Source organism: Lynx canadensis, chromosome F1, assembly GCF_007474595.2.
Source record: "Lynx canadensis isolate LIC74 chromosome F1, mLynCan4.pri.v2, whole genome shotgun sequence".
Taxonomy (NCBI): domain Eukaryota; kingdom Metazoa; phylum Chordata; class Mammalia; order Carnivora; family Felidae; genus Lynx; species Lynx canadensis.
In genome coordinates this window covers 18,472,740-18,494,882 of record NC_044319.2, presented here as the reverse complement: position 1 = coordinate 18,494,882, position 22,143 = coordinate 18,472,740, and the positions used below count along the sequence as shown (strand labels likewise).

Below are 22,143 nucleotides of genomic sequence, written 5' to 3'. Positions count from 1 at the left end.
TCTATTGAGGAAATTCATCCACTGGGTGCTGTAGGATACAGATTTAGCCTAAAGCAAATGGCATTTATTTATAGCAAACTGTATTTGCAAAATGCTTTGCAGTTTTGGGGTTGTTAACTACATTCCAGGTTGGCTGTTCTTCTACTTATATGAAAGCTAAGTGTCATGGCTGGACTCCAAAGCCTCCCTGAGAGCAATTCGATGAATTCTGCAAACAGGGATAAGAGGGGGCCACGCCCCTTCTGGGCACCTGGATGCCCTTGATCAGAAGGCACTTTTGCCAATTATAATCTTTTAAGACCTTAACTGTAGCTCCTTTCTTATGTTCAGAGTCTCTGTAACTTGTTGAAATCGCATATTCATTTTATTAAGAGACAACATAGTGACTTAAAATACTAGAGAATTTCCACCAGGGATCTAGAGGGCAGAAGAGGCAAGAAGTACTTAAGGAATGTAACCAGAGTGGGAGGTGGAGGGGAGAGCCATTGAACAATAAGGAAATAGGGGGGGGGTCTCCTCTCTGCGACTCTCCATGCACTCTCTCTACCTCCCACTCCAACACTGAGGGGGAGTTAAAAGCAAATGTCAAAGATCAGACTCCCCTAAAGCTTTGAGGATTTGAACTACTCTCTCGCTTGCCACAGACATGATGTTATAGGTGCTCTCTCTGGGCAAAGGGAGATTTATCTGGGCTTTCACCACCGGACTCCATCATTTTAAGGAGTATTTCCCAATTGTGCCTTTAACTGCGCATGGAAAATGCATTTCCTCTTTGAAAAATCTCTCTCACACACACATCTCTATTCTTTGCTGGAGCCTGAATGGATGGCTTTGGGAGTTCGCTGCTCATCACTTCTATATAAATCCAGCTCCTTTCTAGACAGCTCCGTACTGCATGACCAGGGGGCTAGAGGGTCCTTCACTGGGCCTGCTTTCTATGAACCTGAATATTTTCAGGAGAAAGAAAATAGGATTCTGGATCAAAACAAGACTTTGGTGGTCTGCCACCATCTTCTTTTGCATCCTCCTTCCCACGCCTCTCTTCTCCCTAACCGTGCTCCTGCCCGGATATTGAAGGGGATTCGTGGTATCTTGATTTTGCTTGGGACAGTCAGAAGACAGCCACCAGGGAATAGCCTCTCAACTGTTTACAGCAATTACAAGTCTTAAGGATGGAGTGCTGGAGGGCTGGGAGGTGGTCACTCAGCTCCACTGTGTTTGGGGATTCGGTGCCCTCTAGTGGCCACATCTGGCTGTCAGAACGGTGCACCCTAAGTGATAAATGGGCAGGCGTCCTACACCTGAATGCGTGTGGAGTGTGTGGTGGGCAAGTGGGGGGCAGAGTTCCTGGATATTTGGGGATTCAAGGCGAGAGGAAAGGAATTTGGTGGCATATTATCTCCACTTAGAAGTGTCACTCCATGTGAAGGATATTGAGGGAGGATTTTCATTCTCCGTCTCTCAGAATTACCTGTCTCTTGCTCTCTATTGTTTCTCCTTAGGATACATTTTCTGGAATTAGGCTACTCATTAAATTTTTTTCTTATTCCACTGGAAAAAAAAATGGCACTGTCACACACTTTTTTAAGTTGCCAGGTGTTGCTTTTCCAAGTTTATTTTCTGTATAGTACCAGAGTGGCCACACAGAATTCATTGCAAGATTTTTCCTCTCACAGAAGTCATTTTACACTTGATATCGCCATCTAGTGGTCATTTCATGGGACCTCTTTTCCCCGCCTCTGTTGAATACACTCCACAAGGAGGGCTGTGGGTTGAGGAGATGAATCTGATGGGAAGGGTCACGAGGGCCCTCCAGGAGACACTCAAGCTCCGTGGCAAGGTTTGTGCAGCAAAAATTTTTAAATTTTGTCTTGAAAAGACGCACTGTGTTTTTACTGATTTTTTTCTTTTTTTTTTTTTTTTTGGAGTTTCATTCACTTCCCCAATGAATGAAGGCCTTTTTTTCCTAGAAATCGTATCAAGAATCCAAGACCTCATTCACTTCTTCTCCCTGCCCAGTCTATATAGCCTGTTGAAGAAGACTGAGGCCTGGCCAGGGGCTGGGTGAGGAGAGTCCTTCCAGATTGTGGTCATTTTACAAATACTCTCAGCCACGGGACTGACTGAGTTGCATAAGCCTGAATGTCAATCAGGATTTACATGTGGCTCAAGGGACCTTGGGGCTCGCTGGTGTGGGCTCCTGGGCCTCCCTATTTGATAACATCATTCTTGGTTTTGGTACGTGTAGTTTTGCAGTTTTTATAAACTAGGAAAGGCTTCAGTTTCACTCTGGGTTTGTTATTAAACAAAAAGCAAATGTGAAATGAATTGTATCCCGTGTTTGCAGTCACTGAGAGAATCCTTTGTGTTAGTGAGCAGGGGGAAAGCCATGTCAGTGGAGTCTCTGGATGAAGATGCCTCATCCACATAATGAGGGTGTTCATCTGGGAGACAACAGTGCTGAAATGTCTCATGACGTTTCCAAACAGGTTCATATTACATAACAAACAAGAGACAGGCGAGCAGAGCACTCCCTGGACCCCACAAGAGAGAACCTTGTTATCAAGTCAATCAGTTGTATCCCGGTCACCTTCTGGAACCTTCCAACCATTTCCCCCAGAGATCTGGCCCATCGCGTACCGCATTTCCCCCAGATCAGGCCGAGATGACCAGAATGAATGTTCTAGATCTGCCCCTTGTTCCTAAAATCTCTGTGGTCTGCATGAAATTGTCTCATGTTCGGGACTTGTGGTGTCACAAAAGGCCAGGGGTGTAGAAAGGAACCCAAGGCAAAGGTAGTCTTGGGTCAGCGGACCCTACTTCCATCTTCCTCTGGAATGAAGAGGTTAAATGGGAAATCATGAAGGCTTGGAGGACAAATATCAAGCCATGCTTTCTTCCATAGGGAACAAAGTATTATGTTCGGGTAGGCATTTCTCATCTTTGACACCAAAAATAAACCAAGAGTTTCTCTAACTACCTTTTTTACTCATCAATCAAGGGCGATGTGAACCTGTTTCTTTGGAGTGCTTTGGAACGCAGATCTTTTTGAAAAAGCCAGAACTCCCTCTCCATATTCAATACATTGATGGGTAATGAAGCAGAGAAGTCCTCTTCTTCCCCCCAATGACTCAAAGGCTTTGGAATCTGGCAAAACTGGATTCAAATCCCAGCTCTGACCACCTACTACCCTTGTGTGATCTTAAGGCTCTTGACCTCACTTTCCTCACCCATAAAATGGATGCAATGATGGAAGTCCATGCAGAGAGTTCTTGTAAGGGTTGAAGGAGGCCTGGACCGGATCTCACTTCATAGTTTAGGTAAATCTTACCTGTGGTTATAATGAAGACTGTTATGATGGTGGTTGGCCATGCACTAGCCACCGGGGTGTGTGCTTTAAAAACATGTTGTCATTTATTCATCACATAACGCTAGAGGTAGTACTAGGAATATCTTCATTTAATGGATGAGGGAGCTGAGTCCCGGAATAATCACTGTTGCTACTGTTTGTATTCCTGACGACAGTCCTAGATCCTGCACATGCATTGAAGATGCCTCCCTCTGACGGGATCAGTGGAGCTGATGATTCTCCGAAAGGAAACAACCTGATCTCACATTTAGAAGGCTGTTTCCAACTCTGTTGGTTACTGGGAGGATGGGTTCCCCCTATTCAATGGGAGGTCAGAATCACATCCGTAACCTGCCAGTGACATTTCGTGACCTCCCTACGATTTGACTCCGGCACTCGGGCCACAAGAACATGCAAGACCTTGCTCTTTCATGATCCTTGCTCACTGTTCCTTTTCGTTTTGTGTCCGGCAGGCAACTCTCCATCCGATGAGTCGGAGGAGCGGGAAAGAGACCCCAAGGTGCTGACGTTCCCAGAATACATCGCCAGCCTGTCAGAGTCTGGCACCAAGCGCATGGCAGCTGGGGTCCGCATGGAGTGCCAGAGCAAGGGACGATGCCCCTCATCCTGCCCCCTGTGTCATGTGACATCCAGCCCTGACACTCCTGCTGAGCCAGTTCTGCTGGAGGTGACCAGAGCAGCCCCCATTTATGAACTGGTGACCAACAACCAGACCCAGAGGGTAAGAGGCCTGGGACCCTTGACTCTGGGAGGCCTGAGCAACAACAGAGGGCTTTCCAGATGGCCTGGGGGGTGACAGGGTGTAGTTGAGCTCCCTGCTAGAATATGGATAGTGAGACTTTTTGTTGAGCTAATCCGGGCACATCATTTGTTTAGATTTGCATGTTTGCATATGAAATCAAATCAGTGCATCCACAACACCCATGGTAATGAGTCAGGAGTCACAACTCAGCATTAGGGTAGGTCCTTGAGCAACAAGGGCTGGAAAGAAAAAGGTGGAGAGGGAGGCATGGCATTCGTAGTCACTAAAGGCCTTGTTCAGAAAGCCTCAGGGGACAGTCGTGAGAGGAGGCTCAGCTCCCCTAACAGATCCCGAGCCTGGACCAGCTGCGAGGTTAGGAGGAGTGCGTCAGGCCCAGGTCCCGAAGGGAAGGGTCTGGTCTTAGCCTGGAGGGGATGGTTTTCTGCCCGTCACTTTGACTCTCAGAACAAAGACCATAAAACACCACATCCATGCAAATCTTCCGCCTCAAATAATGCTACTAGATCATGACATTTCCCAGCAGCACCCCCTTTCCCTCTGCGGCTCCCTTTCCAAAGGTGCTGCAAGAAAACGAGTGGACCCAAAGGGATAAGCTGGAGACCTGTGGCTTAGCTCATCTCCTAGCTCTCTGATCTCCTCAAGGACAGACAGAACAGAGTGGGTCAAACACACAACAGCAACGGTGATGACGATGACAAGAATAAAAACACGGAAGCTCAGGGTGTGGGACTTTTGAGACTACAGGCAAAGGTGGCCTTGGGGACAAGACATAGTAGAGTCGGAGCAGAGAGCTGCTTACCTGCCTGAGAGGTGTGTCCATCGAGGTGGGGCCATAATTGCTTTCTCTGTCCTCCTTTAAGGGACACCTGGTGTATCGTGTTGTTTCATAGGTGATGCTCAGACCAACAAGGACAGATTTTGCACACGTGGGCTTCCCTCACCTTTCCGCCTCTGCCACAGACATTTCACTGAGTGTTTGAAGACAAGGTTTCTCAAAAGAATAAATGGTTCCTTTGGCCTATGAATTCCTCTTCAGTCTAGTAGAAGTGACTGGGGAGGAGGAGTTGGAGAGAAAGGCCCACGAGAGGGGGTTTACAAGGATGATGAGGAGGAGGGGTTGGTGTCACTGTGGAGACCCAAAGCTGCAGTGGCTTTAACCCAGCGCCCTTACCTGTCTTTTGTGAGCACCCAAGGCTGCTGGTGCCCCAGGATCACCTGTGCACTTGACTGGGAACAACAGAGGCAGAGAGCACACTCCTAGCCCCGTGCTGCGGGACAAGGTGTGCAAAGCTGCAGAATAAGGAAGAGCCTGGTGGGAGAGGAGGACAGAGACTCATGGCTTCCTGCAGGGGCGTCATGAGCATGATGGGGAAGCTAGAGGAATCTGTCCTTCATCATCCCCCTCTCTGGATCTCCTACTTGCCACATCTTGGCCCCTCCCTGTCTCCCTGCACTGGTTTCACGAGAGTGGTTGGGAGATACCAGGCATCTGGCTGTATTTTGAATATTTTAATTTCTAAACGCATAGACAAGGTGGCCGAATCGGTTCAGTCACCATCACGTATTTGTTCTTTCTTATTCCTCAAACGCATTCTTTCTTCTCTGCTCATTCTCTCTACTCCTCTGCTTTTCCTTCCAATTTTCTCTTTCTCCCAAAGAATGAGGATGTGGAGTGTAAAAGCAAAGGAGGGGGTGGGGGTGCTAAGTCACAAAACCTGTAAGTCAGCGTGTGTTCTTATCCCTACCTCTCTGGCATGTCTGGAACCAATTTTCTAACCTCTCTTGGTCTCCTTGGCCTCCTTCTCTGGGACCAGATAATCTATGATGCCATATTTCAGTCTGTGATTAGAAACAGCCCAGAAACCAGTAGGTGGAGCCGTATAACCCACCAGGTGTCCCAGACCCAACAAACTTGAACTCACCATCTTCCACCCCAAACAGCACAAACATTGTGCTTCAATCTCAGTGAATGGGATTCTCTTCTACCAAGTTGCCCCAAATGGAGACCAAGTATGTTTCCTTTTCTTGTCACTCCCTGACATCTGTGTATCACCAGGGATCACAGATATCTTGAATCCAGGGGCATCTGGTAGCTCAGTCGCTTGAGAGTCCGACTTCGGCTCGGGTCATGACCTTGCGGTCTGTGAGTTCAAGCCCCGCGTCGGGCTCTGTGCTGACAGCTCAGAGCCTGGAGCCTGCTTCCGATTCTGTCTCTCCCTCTGTCTCTCTGCCCCTCCCCTGCTCATGCTCTATCAACCTCTGTCTCAAAAATAAATAAAAACATTTTTAAAATTTAAAAAAAAGAGGCAAATACCTTGAATCCTTTCTCTTGTTACTGTACCCCCATCACAGCCTATTTCAGTCATCCACTGTAACATCAGGCCGCCATCTTGTTACAGTAACCTCTTACTGGTTTTCCTGTGAGACCAGTCAGAGTTTTCTCTCTGATGTGGATATCTGGTCCTACTGCAGCAAGATAATTCAGTGGTTCTGCAGAATCTGTTACATACAATCTAAAATCCTTAGCATGTCATTATAAGGGCCCTTCATTGTCCCAATGGTGTCTTCACTTACACGGTTAGGGTGTACCCACTCTATACTTTATGTTCTATCCTCCAAATTTTAACTCTTTGTACCTCCTTAAACACATTTTCTGTTGTGCATCTAGCCCTTCACACTTGTCACTCTCGCTCCCAGGAATGGCTTGTCATACATTTCTGCCACTGGCAAACTCCTGCTGTGAAGTGTTTCCAGGTTTCAGCTCAAGCATCACCCGCTGTGACAAGCCTTCCCTTGTTCTCCGAGGCCAACCCATGTGCCTTCACGGCACATTGTCTGTATCCATACATCTTCTGGAACGCATATCACCTCCTATCACAAGTGTTCACATGGTTCACTCTCCTGGAGACCCTGAGAAGCACTCGTTCTTCTGTGGAACCCCAGTGCCGAGTTGTAGTGGACACATAGTGAGCACTTTGCTGAATCAATGAATGAAATGAATAAATGGAGGAATGAAGGGACCGGTGAACTTGGCTCGAAAGTTCAGCTGCTTTCCTTAGAACAAAATAATAACAAAAATGGGAAAATCCCATTTCTTTTCTGGAATCAGGATTAAATCTCATAACAAATGAGGACTCCCCAGGCAATGCCTGACACATCGCAGATACTAAGAAAAACGTTAATTTTTTTCCCCTTCCTTTCCAAAAGGCCCTCTTCTTGATTCCTCTCTTCTACCCTGTCCTGCCTTCTGCAGCTAGCTATGACCCAGGATTGAGGGAGTCAGAACTCGTGGAATTGTGTGAGTCAAAAGTGGAAAGTTAAAGCTTTTGAAGAAATGTTTGTTGTCATAAGTGTTGGTCCTTACTCCTTTGGGTTGGAAATCTGATAATGTTGTTCCCCTATTTAAAACACTTTAATGGGGCACCTCAGTGGCTCAGCCAGTGAGTGTGGACTCTTGATCTCGGCTCAGGCCATGATCTCACAGTTCATGAGATCGAGCCCCAAGTCTGGCTTTGTGCTGACAGTATGGAGCCTGCTTGGGACTCTTTGTCTCTCCCTCTCTCTCTGCCCCTCACCCACTCTTTCTCTCTCAAAAATAAATAACCATAAAAAATAACCATTTTAATGGCTTGCGGCTGCCCTCAGAATGTGACACTGCCCCTCACCATGGCCCACACGACCTCTGTAACACGCCCCACCCCTTCCTATTTGCTGAGAACCTCTTCCCCCTTCACTCTGTCTCTTAGAGCCAGAGCAACCTTTTCTCCGTTGATTTTAGAGGTCAAGTTTCATCCAGGCTGAAGTCTTCTTAATATTGGTTTCTCCACCTGAAACACTTCCCCATCTTTTGTAACCAGACTCCTGATCTGTCCCTCCAAGTTCAATAAAAACACATCCTCAGGGAGGCTTTCCCAAACTCCTCTGTGAGACCGGCCGCCCTCCTTGTCCCTCCTGCCACATTTCACCCTTTTCCGTTGGAGCCCCACCACCCAGTTGTAGTTATTTGGCTACTTATGTAACTTGTGCTTGTTTATTCTTTTGCTGCAAGATGTATGTGGGCAGAGACTGTATATATCTTATGCATCACTGTATCCTTAACGCCAAGCACAGGAAACACCCCTACAGGTGCTTGGCTAGTAATTGTTGATGGAAGACGGTAAGCGGGCAGCCACAATTTCCTCTCTATTCTACCGATCTCAATGAAAGTCTGTTTTCTTAGTTTAGAAAAGTATACTTTTGATTTGAATTTGGTTCGGGCAGGCAGAGCATAAAGTGAGCACCTACCGTGGGCCTGGCTTCATGCTGGGAACGGGCAGACCCAGCGTTTATGAAGAGAGCTTTGCTAGAAAGAGCCTGAGATGTAGCATGGGTCACCTTGAGCTCAGGTTCTGTCACTGCCCCCATTCACTAGCCGGTGACCCTGAGCAGCTCACCTCACCTCTTTGACTCTAAGTGTCCTCCACTGTCAATCATAACCATTTTCCAAGGAGCTCAAACTAAAGTGTTAGCCCTACAAAGGCCTTGAGATTCTAAAACTGCACACATATTTTAGTGATACTCAGGAATTGGCCCCTGCTCCCTAGACGCTCCCAACCTGAGGGATTGGGATGAGGAAGATCAATATTGACCCTTATTTTCAACTATGTCAAGTTCTGAAGCAACGTAACTTGGGATACTGGTTTCAGCGTGGACGTTTTGATTTTTGTAGGGCTTTCTCTCTCTCTTTTTTTTTTTTCTTCTTCTTCTCTTTTTTTTTCTCCTTTTCCTTCCTTCTTTCTTTCCTTTCTCCCTCCCACCCCCCCTCCCCGTCTCTTTCAGTTTCTTGGCCCCAAATTTTCCATGTGGGTTTGGTAAGAGCGGGTCAGAGAGAAGAGACTCACAGGAAAAGCGGCGGCTGCAGTAGATGGGCTGACCCAGAGAGAAAGCTGACCTTGGCCAGCTTGGCCAGCCATGTGCCATGCGGCCAGCCTCCCCCTCTGCCCATCCCTGGCCTGGGGTTGAGGCAGCAGCACCCCGCTGAGGGGTCAGTGCCCATCAGGATCTGCTTCCTCGCCAGAGAATTGCCCCATCTCAAGTTCTTCTCCTTGACTGGTCTAATTTTATCCTTTGTCCTTTCATTTAATAGTGAATATCTGCTATGAAAACACTGTATATAAAGAATTGTTCTAGGCTCTGCGGCATTTATAAGCTTCCCCATAAGACCCCCCTCTGTCATTCGAACACAATAATAATTGCTGACATTTATTGATGACTGCTGTGTACTATTTATATGCGACTAGTGCGTGCATAGCACAAGTACTATGCTATGCCCTTTGGCGTATATTATTTCATGTGATCATCACAACCCTGTAAGGAAAGTGCTGTTTGTCTCCCGTCTTTCCAGTGAGGAAACATTTATGCAGTTGGCCCAAGGTCCCACGGCAGTGATTGGCAGAGCTGAAGTCCTCACCCAGAGCAGACAGCTCTGGAGCCCGGTTCTTAGCGTGTCGGCCGCACTTTCTGCCCTCTACCAGGAGAGAGAGGCCTCATACGCAATCACAACCCAAGGCAGAACTGTGTAATTATCGTACGTGGGGTACAAGGCGTGCTGAAGGAATGAGGAAGCCATGCTGGGCAGGGTGCAGAGGCCACACAAGGAGGCACAGAGAGGCATTTGAGAAAGGGCCAAGGGCCTCAGGGCAGAGGAAAGGGAGGTAAGGGCAGTGTATGGGACAGAGGTTACTGTCGCTAGAGCCCCGGATGTGGAATGACGGCTGGAGTAGGAGGGAGAAGTAAGACTTGCTTCCAAAGTGATAGCCCTTCACCTGTCACATTAATGAGAGAGAGGCACCCTACAGGTCCTGCGAGGTCTGGCTTCCCAGAAACGGTCTCCAGGGATTAGGAATTTTAGCTCAAAAAATGGTGAGGCAGTGCCACAGCCTACTGCCCGGATATTATTTAGAACCAAGCAGAGCCCTGGTGCGCCTGGGTGGCTCAGTTGGTTAAGTGTCCGACTCTGGCTCGGGTCATGATCTCTTGGCGTTGGGCTCTGTGCTGACAGCTCGGAGCCTGCTTCCGGCTCTCTGTCTGTCTGTCTGTCTGTCTCTCTCTGCCCCTCCCCTACTCGTGTGCTCTCTCTCTCTCTCCCCCTCACTCTCAAAAATAAATAAATGAACGTTTTTAAAAATGCAAAAACCAAAGAAGCAGACGGAGCCTCGATTCTGTCTCTCGACTGTGGTGGCCCAGCCCCGACTCCTGGACGCTCACTCTCTCCCCTGCCCTCTCTTGCAGCTCTTGCAGGAGGCCACCATGAGCTCCCTGTGGTGCTCAGGGACTGGAGACGTCATCGAGGACTGGTGTCGATGTGACTCCACCGCTTTTGGAGCTGATGGACTCCCCACCTGTGCGCCTCTCCCACAGCCTGTGTACGATTCCCCTTCTCTGCCTCTGTTGCATGCACGCCTCCGCACGCTTCTGCACACGTAGATTACAGAGGGTCCACTGTGTGCAAAGCAGTAGGCTGGGTGCTGGGTAAGAAAACCGCGAGGCAGTACCTGCCCTCGGCCAGCTTTCCATCTTCCGGGGGAGGCAGGCACACAGAGAAGCTGTAGGTAGAAGACAGACGATAAGAGTTCAATGAGTTCAATGAGACGTTTCAGCCAAGTGTGAAAGGGAACGGTCAAGTCTGAATTTGGGGAATGGTGAAGCCTTCATGAAGGAGGTGGCCCTTGAATCTCTCCCTGAAGGTGGAGGGGTAGGACAGCACGTGCAGAAGATCAGAGGATAAAGTGGTGCCGCAAAGGAGGAAGTGAGAGGCCTGTAGCGAGCCGCTAACTAGGCCAAGGACGCCCTGGGTGGCGGCACCGTGTGGAGCCATTAGGTACTGTTATCACTTTCATTTAAGAGATAAGGAAATGCATTCAGATGGACTGAATTTTTCCAAGGTCACTGAGCAGGAAGCAGAACCACCACCGCTAAGAAGCTGGGATCTCAGCCGTGATAGTGTGGGAAGGACACGATAGAAAGATGACTTTAGGTAGAACCAGCAGGGGGCAGTGGGTGACTTGTTGGTGGGAGGGGGAAAGAGGGATGAGTTGAGAATGGATGTTAAGACTCCTGCCCCTGTGGCTGGGAAGATGAATAGGCCACAGCTGAGAAAAGAAGCAGGCTTGAGGAGGAGACTGTGTTCGTGTGGACCCATCTTGGGGTTCTGTCGGGGCAGTCCTAATGGAGATAGATGTTCAGTGGTCAGAGGGAAAGACAGTCTGGAGCTCTGTAGAAAATATAGACACTAGGGGGCGCCTGGTTGGCTCAGTCGTTTAAGCACCCGACTTCTTCGGCTCAGGTCATGATCCCACGGTGTGTGGGTTCAAGCCGCACGTCGGGCTCTGTGCTGACAGCTCAGAGCCTGGAGCCTGCTTCGGATTCTGCGCCTCCCATTCTCTCTCTGCCCCTCCCCGACTAGCGTGCTCCCCCTCTCTCTCTCTCTCAAAATAAATAAACACTTTAAAAAAAAGATAGGCACTAAAGATAAGATTTAAATCAACCCCAAAGAAATGAGAGATGCAACCACAGCTATGAGAAAGGCTGCTCCAGAGTAAGTATAAACTGGGAAGAGGAGAGTTGGGGATGAGCATCAGGGGGTATGTGCCTTTGAGGAGTGAACAGAGTACAGAGGGCTGCTAGGGTGGTTCACGATGAACATGTCCAATTTCCTTGCCCTCAGGGGAAGGCTGAACAGAACTGGTGAAATTCTTGTAAAGGGCCTGAGGCAGGAACCGCCTTAGCCTCTACTGTGGCATCTGCCCTAGAGGTGAAGCACAGACATATGGTGTCTAATAAAGAGTGCTGGCAGGAACAGCCAGACCTGCGTGGCCCCGTGGGTTGGTGAGGCAGAGAAAGCCCAAAGGGAGGATCAGGACCAGCGGGAACAGGAGGGCTGAGTCAGCAAGAGCGAGCCGGCAGGAGGAAACCAGCAAGTGGGAGGCCGGTTCTGTTGGACGCTGCCCTCTGGCCTGTTGCATGGGAGCACAGGTGGGCATTACCAACGGGCCAGGATGAGCAGGAAGAGAACCGAGAAGGAGGAGGACACAACAGTAGACGGTCAGTCCAGACCAGTGTTGTCTACACGACCTCTCTCTAAGGGTAGTTTTAGATACACCGGCCCTTCGTTTCTTGCTCTTTATGGCCATGACTTGGACCTCTTGAGTCAAAAGAGAATCAAGCTCATTGTCAGTAGAAGTCCTTTCTTTTGGTATAAAGGGGGCCACTGGAAGCAGATGACGCTTCTGGATGGATTCACCAACTAAGAAAATTACCTTTGACACAACACTGAAGCCGCCAAATAGTTATCACTAGGTGGACACAAGAGCCAACCATTGGTGTCTTAGGGCTGATTTTTTCTCCAAACCTGTGTTTACTATATGTCATCGCTAAAGATCAAATTGGGCTAACTTTCCATAAGCAGAGGTTCCATAAGCAGGAGCCTCTATTAAGGACTTTGCTTCTTGTGTCAACTTTAATCACTTCTTTAGTGGCAGACGTTAGTTTCTTGAATGTTGACTGGTCATCGGAAATAGAAATGCACTCTGGTTTTACACGAGTCTCTGTAATCACGCACGCTATTTTTCAGGAGAGGGGGGCTTCAGTCCATATTTTCATAGAATCTGAGTTCTCAGAAAGGCTTAGTTACTCACTTAAGCTTCCTAATGCTTTTTCTTCAAAATAGCACTCTGCATATGACTCTAATTAATGAATTTGTCAATATCCGCACTGTTTTGGGTCTATTCCATCTTTAATGTCATATGCAAACTATGAGCTGCTTCAGAGTAAGCCACTAAAGAGCATGTGTTTTGCATTATTTTCCCACTGGTTAAATTCCTTGCTATTGCTCCCACAGCCTCCCGTGATTTCTTCTTAAAGTTCTTATCACACATTATTATAAGCACATGTATAGTTGTCTGTTGACCACTCCCCTGCATCTTTAGCCCCAAGGTCATTCTCACAATAGGTGTTTAACAAATATTTGCTGAATTGAAATTGACTTTTGCTTTAGTGTGCTCCATCCACAGTGATTCCTTGCACAGTGATCCCTGAGACCAGTGACAGGCATCTGTGACCTGAGTGGAGACCAGAGGACGATGATTGTGGGAGGTTGTGAGATATGGGACCCAAGGCCAAGGGTAAATGGCAGGGATGCATGTGAAGGAGGGAGACTAGAGTGAACAGGAACTGGGAAAATCCCCAGAAACCCGTGGTCTAGGAAGAAACAGGGAATTGGAAGCAAGTGAGAAAAGTGAGACACACATGCAAAGTCAGAACAAGGCAGCAAATTGAAATCACGGGGACCATTAGGAGATCCATACCACCAAATCTCAATAATGTGTCTTGAGTACAAAGAGGTATGAGATGGGAAGGCAAAAGAGTGGCCAAAATAGACAATCTGCATGGAAGGAGGAGACTATGAATTGGGAAAAGCAAAGAAATACTGGAGTTGGGAATCAGGATGTTCAAAGAAACCTGAGAGCAAAGAAAGAAACTGAAATCAGAGTTTGCAGACACAGGACATCACCCCGAAGAGAACTTATTAACATGTTGTCACATCTCTCTTGTCCAGTAAAGCCCCCATGTGTGTTGCCTCCACACCGAGCCTGTTGCAAAGCCCGGCCAGCAGATCCATAGCAAGGATGGAAGCCAGCGTTCCCCCCAACAGGGCAGATCCTGGTAACACTATGGAAACTGAGCTGATCATGGCCTTGTTAATGCAGGGCTCTCCAAGACACCACTTTCACTGAGCCTTCGTATGAGCTTTTTTAAGCACATTTTCCTATTTTCAAGAGCAAATCCAGAAATTATATTTCCAAGCCATATGAAGGGCCACCCCGAAAGCCCTATCCATTGACCCTGTAAGATGCAGGGGTTCATTCATTTTTGAGTCACTTACTTACAAATATAGGTTGAGTTCCTAACCTGTAACAGGCACTTAGAGTAATATAGTGTAGATTTCCGGGATCTTCAAGAACCATTGGTCCCTAGTGAAGGAGACAGGCACTCAGAGAGATCATTGTAGCAGTTGGTTAAGAAAGGTTAGAAGGAAGACTTCAGGGTGTAACCGTTGAGAAGATGGCCAGTATCAGAAAAAAATTGAAGGTGTCAACAGGGACCCCATGTGTTGTTTCTTTCTGTATGCACTCAGGCTGAGACTCTCCACGGTTCATGAGCCCAGCAGCACCCTTGTGGTCCTAGAGTGGGAACACTCAGAGCCTCCGATCGGGGTGCAGATTGTAGATTACCTCATCCGTCAAGAAAAGGTCACTGACAGGATGGACCACTCCAAAGTGGAGACAGGTGAGCATCTCCGACTTCGTGGGCTCATCTTGATCCATTGGTGAAGAGAGAAGAAAAACGCCCTGCCTCCTGGCCTTTGCTCCCGGTCCCCTGTGTCCCAGGGCAGTGCAGGAGGAGCGGGGACAAGCTAGAACAGCCATCTTGCCCACGTAAGAGTTTTTGCATGGCGAGCTATCTGACAAAGTCTTGTTTTGATTTTGTTTTTCTTTTTGTTTATTACAGAGGTGTCCATTTCACTGCCTCTAGGCACACTCACAAAGAAACAACAATACAGTACACTAGTTATCCTAGCCCACAATTAGGAAACAATTCTGTGCTAACCACTGCCATGATTACAGAAAAAAAAAATTCCTTTGCTAATAACCCCCCTCCAGGCACAAGCATGTGCAAACAGATGTGCTTACCCCGTGTCTTGTCCTAAAGCAAACTCTGCTTTCCCAGGTCCAGCTAGAAGAGGGAAGTCTTAAAGAACGGGAAACGCCCCATGAAAAATGTTCCATGCCTTAGGATTTTGCTGCCTACACGTAGGGAAAGGTCAACATAAATCGTGCCTAAGACTTACGCGTGAGTGTGGTCGCCAACGGGAGAGTGGCATCCACAGTCCGACTCAGGGTACATGGCTTCTTTTGAAACCATCACTCGGGCTGAGAGACCTATGCAGTGCCTTCGGGTGTGGAGAATGTCTCTTGCTTCCCCGAAGGCTCTTTTCCTGCTGTGTACAGGTACTGCAAAGGTCTGGCAGTGACCACTGACCACAGCAGCTGTTCTCTGCCCTCGCCAAGAACATTTCATAAAAGAGCTCACAGATGGGGTATGCATGTCTTGCATCCGGAGTTGTATCTGCATTCACTCTGGACAAACAGCTCTAAATTGACGAAACACGAAACGGAAGAGCCAATTCCTTCTAGGTCTTTTTTCTCTGCAGCAATTCGAGAAGACTGGGGACCAAGCAGTGTTAATGTTAAGTTCTCATTGAACTGACGCCATGCCCTCACCGCTTGGCCGTCGTTTCTCATGGCCTTTTCCGTTCCTTCCCCCTGGGCAGAAACGGTGCTGAGCTTTGTGGACGACATCATCTCTGGAGCCAAGTCTCCTTGTGCCATGCCCTCTCAGGTGCCAGACAAGCAGCTTACCACCATCTCTCTGATCATTCGGTGCCTGGAACCGGACACCATCTACATGTGAGTGACACACATCCGCCTAGCGGTTCTTTGCCCTGAACGTCCTGAGGCTCTAAGCTCCTTCTGTTTTGTTGCTTGAGTTCCTTCAGAAACTTGGGGACATATTTTGAGTTTCTCAAGTCCTCTCCCCATCGGCGTTAGGGAGAGCTTTCTAGGGCCTGGAAAGGGAGGATGAAGAAAGACCGGATAGCCCCATCCTTCAAAGACTCTGCCACGCAGAGAGGACAGATATAAACAAGTCACTTTCATATCGGGTAGGAAGAAAGAAATGCTAGATGGGAGAACAAGGAACGTGTGGTAGAAGGCAAAAGGAAGGAATGGTGAATTCTGACTAGAGTGGACATCGTCTGACTTGGGTTGTGTACAATTTCCATAGGTAGAGTGATGTTGGAAAAGGCACAGCAGCCTAGGGAGCCAGCAAGGGCAAAAGCAAAGAGGCATGAAGGTGAGTAGCAAGTAGTCCCGTAGAGCAGAAGCAGATGGTGAGTAAAAGGGAATGGAGGAAAGTGAGTCCGGAAAAATAAAGTGAATGCTGTAAGTCAGGGGAGATTATTCATTTTGTTAGATGAAAGGTGTAGAATGCCAAGAACTCTGCTTTTTTTCTTTAAATTTTTTTTAATGTTTGTTTATTTTTGAGAGAGAGAGAGAGAGAGACCCAAGTGGGCGAGGGGCAGAGAGCGAGGCAGACACAGAATCCGAAACAGGCTCCAGGCTCCGAGCTGTCAGCACAGAGCCTGACATGGGGCTCAAACCCATGGACAGCGAGATCATGGCCTGAGCCGAAGTCAGATGCTCAACCGACCTGAGCTGAAGTCGGAGGCTCAACCGACTGAGCCACCCAAGTGCCCCAAGAACTCTGCTTTTTTAGAAAGCTAGCTCTAGTGACTTTGAGAGAGTTTCTAGAGGTTAGAGATGGTCAGCACTTTTCTTCAAAGGAAATACAGTGGACTTCTGTATCATGGCACTTGGAACAGCCCTGCGCTCTCAGGGAGCTCTTCCTCATTTTGCCCTGAGCTCCTGGAACAATTGTAAAATATTTTGTGAAGCAGAGACGTAAAAGACTCCAAAAGAGGGAGACATGGAAGGAGTGTAAGTCATGATGGGAAAATTGGCGGGGAGGGGGAGAGGCAGAATTCCTAGTGACGTCATTCTGGGACCTTTTGACCCCATCGGTATGAAAAACATGTAACAGTTTACAGATGAGGTCACAAGAATAGAGTCAGAGTAGCCAGAATAAATCATCTCCATTTCCACAGTTAAAGAATTCAGAGGTGAAAAGCCCCAGAAGTGTGAGTGGCATTGACTGCAAAATGAACTTAGATGCTCAGCCTGCATATCTTCAATCTAGGAAAAAGAGTAACTAGGGGGCCATACGAGTAAAATACATAAAGACAAGGGATATTCTAGAGGAGCTGGGAAATACAGAGAGCCTACTTGTGATTCTTAGTGGCTCTCGTGCTGTTGGGCAGCACGAACCCTGTATGAGCAAAGCTTCTTAGCTTTAGGAACAAAGATTAGGGAGGGTGGACCACCTCGCCTGCTGTCAAATGCCTCCAATTCGGTGAAACTGGAATTCTCATTTCTAACAAAGGCTCCATAATTCCTGCCACTAAGTCACAACTGTTAATTAGGAATTTTGAAATTCCTATGAGCCAGCCCTTACCCATCTTGGGACCCTCCTCATGTTGGCCTGACTGGGCCATATTTCCTGATCAAAGACCGGAGACCGATACCTTCTCCCACTCTGCTATCTTTGGGGAGCTTCCAGTATTGCTGTCTCGTATAACACGAACTTTCTGTCAGTGTCGATTACTGGGGAAGTCAGAGACAGCGCCCCGGGGGGGCCGAGGGAAGGAGCAGCCAGCTCTGCGGCACTCCACTAGGTGGCGCTGCAGATCACGCGAAGAGGGCCGTGGGGGGCCCGGGAGAGTCGTTCCTTTCCGCAGAGGATCAGGAGAAGCCAGACCTTCAGTCCCTGGTGCAAGGAGGGAGCCCTGGATTAGTTGTTGGAAACACTTGGCCCCTAGCCTGGTTTTGTTTCTAAGCACTAAGTAATTCCAAGCAAGATTGCAACTAAGTTTTCTGATCATTAAAATGGAGAGGTCAGCCTTCGTTTATGGAGCGCTTACTATGCCTGGGAGCCTCGGGGACCCTGTGAGGTCGGGGTTTTGCTCCCATTTTATAGTTGAGGAAAACAGAGGTTCAGCAACACGGAGTAACTTCCGCAGAATTGCAGGCTGGTTGTCTGGGGTGTGGCGGTGGTTCAGAATTGAATCGGGGTTTGCATTTTCTTCACTCACTGCTTCTCGCTCCCCAGCCACTCCAGGCTGCTGCCATGACCTCGTTACCTCACACGAAGGCTTAGGGCTGGTTCTTCTCCTGGGCTGCACGGAAGGAGATGTGCATTTCAGCCCAGCTGGCTTATTTTGCCATCCTATCTGTGCATTTTATTTAATGCATTAAAAAAACATTCTTCTGAGGATTCTCGGTCCACAGTACAAAAATGTTTAAGAATCCCTGGTTGAGATCCCACAGTTTGTGAGATTGAGCCGCGCGTCGGGCTCTGCACTGACATTGTGGAGCCTGCTTGGGAAGCCCAGAGGATGAGAAACTCCAGTGACCGCCATTGCTGAGGATCCAAGCAGCCACTGGGAAGCTGTGTGGGGCCGGTGTGGCACAGAGGGACCACTCAGACCTAGGAGGAGAGGGCTGGCAGGGAGAGAAGGGTAGCAGGGTGCCGGAATTTGGACCAGGGTCAGATGAGGTTTAGGACCAGGCAAGATGGTGGGTCTGAACCAAGGAGCAGAGGCCAGTGGAACAGACTGAGCTGCCTTGTGGAGATAGGAGGGAAAGCCTAGCACCGGCCCCAGCCTGACTGACAGCCAGGAGCCCAGGCAGTCCTGCGGGGCCCACAGGTGTGGTCTGGGCCCTGCCCCCAGGCAGCTCGTCACACTCTCAGTCCCAGCAGCCCGCGTTTCCACTTGGGGCTTCTGGTCCGTGGTGGGGTGGAACTAGCCGTACATGGGAAGCAGGCCCCCCAGCCACAGGCAAGTCAGGACCCCTGAACGCTGGCTGTTCCGCTTCTGACTTCAAAAGGGAGAAACTGTCCTCGGCCCCCTGTGTCACCGTGCCATCTGAGCACAAGACAGGACAGAACAGAATGAACGTGATTTACTCAGTGTCGCCGGTTTCCGGGTATTGTCCTCGGTCTCTGGGGACGTAATGATCTCATTTCGGCCTCACAGGGACCTGCAGGCGGGTTCATCATCATCCCGTTTCACAGATGAGAGAAAGGAGAGCTCAGAGGATTTAGCTGTAACTCCCCACGGCGGGGAGTGGGGCCTCGGACCCGAGGTCTGACCCCAGGTTCCTTGGACACATACGTCTTCGCTCGGCTCAGTGGCCGTCAGAGTAGAAGTGGAAGGCTTGTTAGAGCACCCCTCTGGAGTTTCCGATTCAGTAGGTCTGGGCCGGACGGGAGAACTTTTATGGCTGCCGAGTACCCAGGTGAGGCCGATGCCGCTGGGCTGAGGGCGCCCCTTTGAGAACCACTGCTCGGTGCCCTGATGCCTTTCTGCCAAGTAGTATACCCGAGGCACCCCGTTACAACCCAGGACCCGCCGGGAAGCCACGAGAGGCTCTGGGCTACGCACCTCACGACGTGAGTGGTAGCAGCAGGTTGACACAAGGCTGCGAGAACGGCCGGGGCCAAACCCGCCCAAGCACAGCTTGACTGTCAGCCAGGCCCTCAGCTCCTGTCTGACGACCATTTCCTCCCCCTTCTGCCAGGTTCACCCTGTGGGGCGTGGACAACACCGGACGGCGTTCCAGGCCCAGCGACGTGATCGTAAAGACCCCTTGCCCCGTGGTGGATGATGTCAAAGCCCAAGGTGAGTGACGCCGGGGCCGGCAGAGCCTGCGGGGGGCCGAAAGCGAGAGCAAGGGAGTCAGACAGAACGTGGGTTCCGCGGAGAAGGGGGAGGATGCGAGGCCCAGCCCAGGGGCGGCACCTGTCTGATCGCCTCCACCTCTGCCTGTGGTGGAGAGCCTCACGGTCCGCCGCTATTTCACACGGTCTGAGAGTCAGGCAGCTGGCACGACACGCTGACGAAAGCCCTGGGCACGCACAGGTGACAACACCAAACGCTTGGGTGTGCATCGAAGTGCCCGTGACCTTAGCCCTCAGGACCCTGATCCGGGCACTTGCTGGCTTCGTGTGTTTGTGCACATCTGAAGGGTTATTTTGAATTAAAGCATAGAGAGTCTGCAGGTGGGGAATTAATTACCGTATCCCCCCCCCCCAAGATGTTTCCACATCCTTAATTCTGTATTTCAGAGTATCCATGGGCCAGTCCCTTGGTAGAGAATTGTCCCTCTTCAGTGCACCGGAATAGGCCCTTGTCACTTAAGGGGTTTGCCTCTGTCAACATCCGTGGCACAAACAGCCCACTTGCTAGAGATCCCCTTCCTCATGTTGCCCCCTGGCGCGTCTCGAGAGCATCCCCTGCTCTGAGGCTTATCACGTGGCCTCCAGAGCCGGGATTTGGCCGTCCCGGGCACCCCTTCTGCAGAGCTCTGACGCCAAGCACAGTGCCCTGTCCAGCCACCACCATCTCTCTGGTGGCCTAGGGCCGATTTGATTTGCACGTGAGCGGAGACACGGGCCGACTCTGGCGGGGGGAGCTCCGGCCGTGCAAGTTTCAGGAAGGGAAGTGGGGTGGCCAAGCTGATTGCTGGCCCCGCCGGTGGCCTTCTGGGTGGCTCCTGGCTCCAGGAGTATCGGGTTGCCCGTGAGGGACACGGTCCCGCAGCGTTCCAGGGGCACGCGCAGCGATGTGAAAACACACAGGGAGGAGCGCCCCAGACCTACGTTAACTGGAACCACTGGAGGTAGCCCTCACAGCTCCTGGAAGGATCCTCGCAGTTACCGCCTCACTGAACACGTGTGGCCTGTGAAGAGCGCGGTTATTTTCCACACAGCGATCTGCCCCTGCTCGGGCCCCTTCTTAAAACTCTTCAAGGATTGCCATGCCTCTCGTGACAGAGACCAAAATACTCACCAGATACACGGGACCTGACTGAGGCGACCCTGGCCCACTTTGCCAGCCTCTTCCTGTCCCCTCTCCCCATCAATCTCTGCGTCTCTGCCTCGCCGCCTTTCTCAGGTCCCCCACGCCATTTCCGCTCTCGCTGCCTCCAGTGCTCTCCACCCCCAGCCCTGAGCGAACCGATTAACTCCCCTCCGCCTGCAGATTCGGGATCCGGTGTCGCTTCCTCAGGACAGGCACTGCTGGAGGTTCCGCAGCACCGCGTTACTTTCCTTCGGAACATTCATCTCTGTTTGTTAGTATCCTCACGGGCCCAGTATCTCTCACTGGACAGTGAGTTCTGCTAGAGCGGAATCTGCTTTGTTGGCTCACTGTCACGTCCCTAATGCTTCGAAGGAAGGCAGCATGGTGACCGACTGGTGACAGGAAAATTTAGGCTCTGGAGTCAGACCATCCAGGTTCAGATTCCTGATCTGCTGGCTACTTGACCTTGAGCAGCTGACCTCACCTCATGTCTCCATTTACTGATCTATAAAATGGGGGAAGGGATAAGACTACCCTACCTGATAAGAGTCTAATAAGAGTCAAATGAGTGAATTTACCTTAAGTCTTTTTCTCGTGCCCATCCCGTAGGAACGGTGCAGTAGATGTTAGGGAACATACATTCTAAGATGGCGCCCCTCATGGCCAACCTGATACAACTGGAGTCAGGAGCCCAAATGAGGTGACGTAAGGGGTATGAGCAAATTGCTTGGCCACAACATTTCTCTGGATGAAACTGGCTCAGCTTAGAATTCCAGCCTCAAAGTCTCCGTGACTACAGAAATACCGCCGCTTACCATGCGGAGTCTGCTTTCCGATAGGGACCCGGTAAGCATTTACTGAATGGAGAGAATATTGCCCCCATTTTATGGGTGCAGAAATTGAGATTAGGAGTCGAGTGAACAGCTGACCAGGGTCACAAAGTGAGCAGCTAACAGCCTCGGCACTCAGACCCATTATTTGACATCAGTTCCCACTTTGCCTGTAATGTTAAATTAGATATTTAGAAGGTCATTGTGTAAAAGAGTGAAAACCTGTCTTTGAATGAATAAAAGACCTACATTTTAAGCAGAGTGTTCAAGTTAGGTGGCGGGGGGAAAAATCCCCCTTTTTAGAACTATGAGAATCCACTGGGACGCTTCTCTCCAGAGTGAGATAGGGTTGGCTGATAGGGTATGGACCAAATGACTTTGGAAGGTCTCGAAATCCCTAGATGATGAAACCAGAGCCTGGCGTTGCAATGAGAGGCTATCTGGACAGGACCGGCGGCCCCCTTATGTCATCACTGTTGATTTCTTACTCCAAGCCAGAGAGGAGCAGGTTGTGGGAAGGTGCCCCAGTTATTTCTGTTTCGGAGAATTTGCTGATGTCTCTGCCAGCAGAAGTAGGCCCCTTGGACTTGCCTGCGGAAGA

General features: G+C 49.7%; 1 protein-coding gene across 1 annotated transcript in view; it reads left to right on the top strand.

Moving 5' to 3' along the window:
* ASTN1 (astrotactin 1) overlaps positions 1–22,143 on the top strand; it is a 303,213-nt gene that overhangs the window by 267,264 nt on the left and 13,806 nt on the right. Inside the window, 5 exon segments of the mRNA XM_030302950.1 lie at positions 3,823–4,091; positions 10,404–10,537; positions 14,308–14,459; positions 15,505–15,640; positions 19,430–19,530. Coding sequence (XP_030158810.1) covers positions 3,823–4,091; positions 10,404–10,537; positions 14,308–14,459; positions 15,505–15,640; positions 19,430–19,530 — 792 coding nt within the window.